The sequence below is a fragment of the Anarrhichthys ocellatus genome, unplaced genomic scaffold (assembly GCF_004355925.1).
Source record: "Anarrhichthys ocellatus isolate YVR2014 unplaced genomic scaffold, GSC_Weel_1.0 scaffold2921, whole genome shotgun sequence".
Lineage (NCBI taxonomy): Eukaryota > Metazoa > Chordata > Actinopteri > Perciformes > Anarhichadidae > Anarrhichthys > Anarrhichthys ocellatus.
This window is the reverse complement of record NW_022282895.1, coordinates 1-6577: the sequence shown is the minus strand read 5'-3', so window position 1 is coordinate 6577 and position 6577 is coordinate 1. Positions and strand designations below refer to the sequence as shown.

General features: G+C 42.6%; 1 protein-coding gene across 1 annotated transcript; it reads right to left on the bottom strand.

Moving 5' to 3' along the window:
* Positions 1 to 1069: 1069 nt before the first annotated feature.
* LOC116378639 (phosphatidylinositol 4,5-bisphosphate 3-kinase catalytic subunit gamma isoform-like) lies at positions 1070 to 6290 on the bottom strand (the record flags this gene model as incomplete). The annotated part of the gene is made up of 8 exons (XM_031840537.1): positions 1070 to 1327; positions 1795 to 1952; positions 2148 to 2259; positions 2673 to 2803; positions 3703 to 3793; positions 3927 to 4070; positions 4813 to 4907; positions 5972 to 6290. Coding segments are annotated over 8 exons (1308 nt in total), but the record flags the coding sequence as incomplete, so codon positions are not given.
* Between the last annotated feature and the right edge of the window lie 287 nt (positions 6291 to 6577).

The window sequence follows — 6577 nt, the reverse complement described above, 5'->3', positions numbered from 1 at the left end:
AACTTTCATGTCCCTCGTTGATCATGATGACTAATGGGGAGACAGAGAGGGTGGAAAGGTAACAAACAGCAAGCAAAGCGATCCATGTTGTATCCATGGTAGTGACGTTGTCCGTCTGTCTCTCTACCCTAAAGTCTACCACGACCCCTGCTCCCTCCTCTCCCTACATTTCTCCCCATACACCCTTTCTCTGCACCAATACTATGCATGCATGCATGTACGTTATGTGTGTTTTACTTACGTCACGATGAGAGTTGTTGTGGGACCACAAGGTCTGCAGTTATGAGATGAGAAAATGTTAAAGACGACACATTACGTCTCAGAGGTTTTTATTCAATGCAGTACAACTTTTGAGGATATGAACACAAATGAAGTCAGACTCTTTCTAGTCTCCTTCAAAAAACTTTGCAAAAAACATTAAAATGGCTCTCCACTTTCATTCCACACATTCTTCTTCCTTGTCAAAACCTGGTGCCTACATTACCCACAATGCCACTGGGCCTCCAACAATTCGCAGCCTCAAGTGTAGATAAGGAGCAGACTACAAAGGTCTAGTAAGTTAACAACTGGCACTGACTGGCTTTATACAACTTTTTTCACTTATGCAGTTGCCAACACCTTTAAACTTTGACATGTAAAATCAGTGCAGTTCCCCTTTAACGTTACAGTACACTATATATATATATAGACATATACATACACACACACACTATATGAGCTTCTGCTCAATATGAATAAAAATAGGGGCACTCAGACAATTTTACATTGAAATAAAATAACGATGAAGGTCATTTCCTAATTTCAGTAGCCAAACATGCAGAATAGGCGTGTTTGAGGTGCCAGTGAGATTTCTGGCTGACTTGATCTTGACATGCTGTCGACTCATCCTGTTTAGAAAGGTGGAAGAGCATCTTTTGTGCCAAAAGTCTATAAAAACAGCCGCGGTGAGGGAGTACATGAGTTTAGAAATAATACATAAAAAGAAACAATGAGAACAACCACAAAAAATAAAACAATATTACATTTAGACATTAATAATAACAAAATGTTGCAGCACGATTCAGAGTTTCTACTTGATGCCTGCCACCATGTGGATCCACCAGTTGGCCTGCACAGTCCAGCCCAGCTGCTCACACAGAGAGATTTGCTGGAGGAAATGCTCCTTGGCCTCTGCCTCACCCTGTTCCTCCTGGAGCGCCTCCCGCAGGTAGCGCATGTCCTCTGCAGCACTCAGCTCAGGGATGCCCGTCAGCAGCATGAGGGAGAAAAGGGTGACCAGCAGACGGGAGTGCGAGCGCAGGGAGAGGTATGTCTGGGTGCAAGTGTGCTAATGTGAGTAGGTGAGAAAGACAAGAGAAGGAATGGAGGACAAGAAGAAAAGATAAGGAAATAAGGACAAAAGATAACAGGATACAGAACACAATATCTGACAAATATCTACTGTACATTTACACATAGGCACATACGCGTGCACAGTGGATTCACTTGTCCATTCACTTATGCAACACACATACACACAACCTTTTTATAAAGTTGTTAATGTACGCCTTCTGTAAGAACTAATAGGTTGAGGCTGCAAGTCAAAGATAAGGTGTGAAACCTCGGACGCATTGACAGAAATACTAATGCATTTTGAATGTTTTGCAGTTTGTTTTAGTCTTTTCATAGGATTTGCTGACAATATGACAAATATAGAACAACTGCAGCCTTATCATGATATGAAAGTATCAGTATAATTACACACAAACAAACACAACCACACCCACACACATGCACACAATCAGGGCTTCTCACCCTGAAGCGCTGAAAGTAGAGGCTGTTGCGCCCTTTGCCCCTGCCCATGACATGCAGGAAGTCAGGCGTGAGGACGAATGGTACACGCTCCCTGCTCACGCCAAGGAAGTACTTCCTGTTGCCCAAGATGTGACCGAAGTCGATGTGAAACAGGTTCCCTGAGAGGCGTGGGAAATACAAAAAGCATTTAAATCAGCCTGTCAATCAACTCAGTGTGTTGTTAATTTGTTGCTCTTTTCCATCATTCGGTCACTCTCTCAGTGAGATTTACATTATCTGGATTGTTTACATTTGCACAAATGCAGACAGGTTTAACAGCGTGTGGGAATGTGAACCAAACATGTGGCGCATACCTCGGTCCGTGATCATGATGTTGTCATTGTGTCGATCTCCTATGCCCAACACATACGTGGCCAGACAGTAACCAGCACAGGAGTGCACAAATCTCTCCACGGCCTTGTAGTGCTGTAGTCAAATGAGATCACAGCAGTGCAGTAACACAATTGGTAACGTGGCAGATCTAATACCGAGGCTATATCATTAATATATTTGAAATAAAAGGAACAAAAGTCAACTGGTCTACACTCTTAATTTAGGCACGCTGTAAAAAGGTTCCATTGGAAGGTAAAAGTGAAAGTGTGTTAAAGACAAGACATCTAGTGACAAGATGTGTCCACTGAAAGAAAAAGTAACTGTGTGTGAGCACAGACAAAAATAAAAATGACTATTTTTCAGTGTTTTAAAGTGGGCAGCTGCACAGACCGATGACATTTAGCCAGACCATCTTAAACATCAAGGCTTGACTGGAGCGGGCTTTTTTCATTCGGGTCCACATCTTGTCGAAAACCCTGCCTTTGAACTACGTCCAGATTACTTACTATTTCCTGGAGTGGACATTTGGACTTGAGCCACTCAAAGAGAGCATCGTTCTTGAAGGCTGCTGACGTTCCTCCCTGGCTCCAGTGGATGGCAGCGATGGTCGCTGCATTCCTCACAATCTCAATCATACCTGTGGAGGAGAAACCTGATGTCACTTTTTGTTGTTGTTGTTGTTTTGTTCATATCACTTTCCAAAGGACTTCCTGTTTGTATCCTGGGTGCTGGAAAATATACGTTTAAAGGACAGTGTTGAAAAGTGTTTTACAGCGCTTGTACATTATTTTTTCTGGCCCACTTAGTTCCTCTTCATCTCTTAATTATGTTCCAACATCCAACTAACAAAAGAAGCTCCACCAATCAGGGGAGGAGTGGGAAAACAAACCCGGCCCGGGACTTTCGACCCGCAAAAATCCACCTGGAGACACACCACACGTCACACTAAACCAGAATAGAGCTGGAGAAATGAGTCAGCATTTTTGTCCTTTGCACACTCATCTCAAAATCATGGGTTTTATGAATGGGTTTTTGGCAAGACCTCTGAAATAAGGTCTTTGGTTAAGAGATGTTAACGTTTTTTTGTTCTCCGACATAAAATACGTCAGGAATACATCTTAGAAAAGGCGCTTGCTAACAAGTGTGTAAATGAGACACTAGTCTGCTTTTAGCTTAGCAGTGGTGACATAACCGCAACATCCTGGGTTCCATTCCAGCCTTAGGACTTTCAGAATAACATTTATTGTATTCCTTCATGTTGGTAAATAAAACGGTAATGCTTTATTTACGGGTCTATCATTTCTCAGAGGTTGCCCAAAGAAAACTATGTAACATAGTAAAAAGAAGATGGAAAATGGAGACAACACTCCAAGTTATTATAAGTAGGGTTTAATTAAGTAAGCGCTTTATAAATACATTTTACTTACTTAATTAGGTCGAATGACTTAATAAGCATTTGCTGATTTGCAGAACAAACTTTCAGACAGCATGGTTAAACAGCTAGCTGAATAAATCGATAATAAAAGTGAAAATGACCTATGTTGTGTCCTGTGGAGATGCAGCCGTACGGAACGAGGTTAAGGTCCAGAGCTTTTCCCTGCCAGATAGAGTCCATCAGCACCAGCGTCTGAGCAGGAAGATGCACATAGTCAGGTGTCACTTTATCCAAAAGGTAGGAATATATTCACCGACATAAAACACCAACATTCTTTATTTTTCAGCGAGATGAATAATTAAAGATCAAATTTATTCTCTTTGACCTGAATGACCAGCATGTCCTGTCTGAGGTCGTCCCCCTCTTTGAAGATTATTCCCACGGGTGTAGCAGAGGTGGGTGACGGCATGGGGGAGAACTCCAGCCACAGTGGCTTCTTCCTGGAGGACATCACCTTGCTTTTGTCCAGCTGGACGAGAGGGATACAGAGAGAACCGATTTGTTGATGGTGAGCTTGACAGTTGATAGGGAATGGGTTTTATTGAAGGTCCGATGTGGACCTTCGATGTAAAGCCTTACAACTGTTAAAGTTTGATTATTTTTCATAGATATATTTAAAAGTGTCGTCCTTCTAACATCCGTCCATCCATCTGAGCACATGAGCCTGCACACAAACTGCATCATTCACTGCCAGACTGGGAATATTTTAGTCATAATTAGATTGGGTAGTTTGATATCACTAGGTGTCAAATGTTTATTGACATCTATGTATGATTGTAATGTAGTAACAATCATTACAGTGGAAACGTTTAACCGAGCGTTCAGTTCACATTCCGACTACTGTAGGTCAGAGTAGCTGGATTGGACTGGAGAACATGAAAAATATATTTGAACTTAAAAGAGGAATGAATGGATGGAAAAGGAGAGACAGGGCACGAACAGAGAGAGGAGAGAAAGAGAGGAGGGAAATAGACAAAAAAGTGAAAAGTGTTCTTGTACATTAGCAGCTTAGCAACTAAAAGGCCTGATTGTGAATACCTGTATGTAATCACTGTGTGTGTGGGCTGTTGGGGCATTACCACTCACACAAGACTAAACATGGCCGACAAAGACCATCAAAACACACGAGTAACATGTTGTATTCCACACACTGTCGTTCAACACCAACACACTCAATTTGCATTGACACGAGCAGCATTAGCGAGGCTTACCAGGATCCTTCCAGCTCTGATCCGGGGGTCATAGGGCACCAGGAATTCATTCGGTAGATTACTGTTTCTAAGAAGCTCTTGAAGCTTGAGGGGAGCTAAAGCAAAAGAAACACAAAGACACACTTATACAAATTGGTAAGGGGGATTGGGGGATCGGATTTCAGCAACTGAACATTGAGGGAGCTACACACAATCAACCAATCACTGATGGCTGGAAGAGTAGCTGTTTGTCACCATGTCCTGCTGCCACAAACACTCACTCACTAGAGCACGTTATACAACATGCAATCTGATATAGACATTTAGAATGTGCTCAAACAGCAGGACAGCACAAGTAGCCGCTGCTCCTCACTAAAGACATCACTCCGCCATTTACATGGCAACGTTGTACCATGTAACTGTCAGAGCTGCAGCAAAAGCCTACAGTGCTGATGGAAAATGGTTTCATTTTGTTTGTTTTGGATGGATGTTTGGAAGAGGAAGGAGGAGAACACAACATCAAAAAATGAGACGCATGTAGAAATTTCAAATGAATCAATTGGAGAAATGGAGGAATTAATCAGTCCGTCCCAGTCAACTTCTTGGACTGTATGCAGGCAATCGGCTCCAAGTTGCTGTTATAGAGACTCCCATACAATCTTGACAAAAACGAAATTAAACTCACTAAACTGTCTGCCCTTCAGCCAGTGAAGAGTAGTGAGTGAGGAGGAAGGAGGAAGTCAATGGCAGTGTGTAAAACAGACAATAAAAAGTGTTTGGAATACGTTTGAGTCAACATAACCACAAGAGGTTGTTGAGCATGCAGCCATAACTGGGCATCCAAAATATGACGCAGTTTGCTGCAACAGAATATCAGATAAGCATGTGAGATTAGAAACATGTTCTAACACATGGTCTAACCTGCCTAAAATTCATGTTTCATTTCTACCTTAAGGTACTAAAAAACACTCTTCGCGCTTCAACGAGGAGACAAAGAACCACAAAAGCAAACTCAATGAACGGGATCGTCAAAGCAGAACAGGGACTGTGTTTGAAGACACTCGAGTGAGTTGTGCCCAGTTTGAACATTTGAAACATACCTTTAAATTTGACTGATTTTGACTTTAGCATATTTATGGTATATTAATCCATTGGAATGTCTTTCTTGGATGTGTCTCACCTGTAGGAGGAAGGTCGGACTTGTCGGGGTACAGTTTTTTAATCGCTAATGCAACCCCCTGCAGGGCCTCCACAGCCTGGACCTGCTGGGTGAAGCTGTCGAGCATGGCCTGACCACAGCCCAGCAGGTAGGCCTCCAGAATCACAGCCATGCGCTGGCGGAAGTACAGACACCCTGCCACCTCACTGCGGACATACCAGAAGAAGAAGTGGCCGATTCTCTTGCTCTGCGGTGAAGGAGGAGACAGTGGAGGTGAGGTGAGTGAAGGATACAGACACAGATGTAGCTGCAGTGTGACAGGGCTGAAAAGATTCACAGTTTAAATGTGCTTCTATCTGCCACAGAGATGTCCATGGTGTCCATCAGGACATATCGATGCATCCAGTGTTGATCTGTTGTATGTGACTAAAGTAGGAGTGCAGGAAGTGGCGCACACTCAATACAACTTTTTCCCTGAATATTTGCCAGCTTGTAATAAAAAATAAGCTTGGTACTATGGAGTGTTTTAAACCATGGTTTGACAAACCCTTGGAAGGAAAAGTGTTTAAGTCCAAATCACTCTTTATATTCTGTGTGTGTGTGTGAGTGAGTCTTCCTGTCCTACAC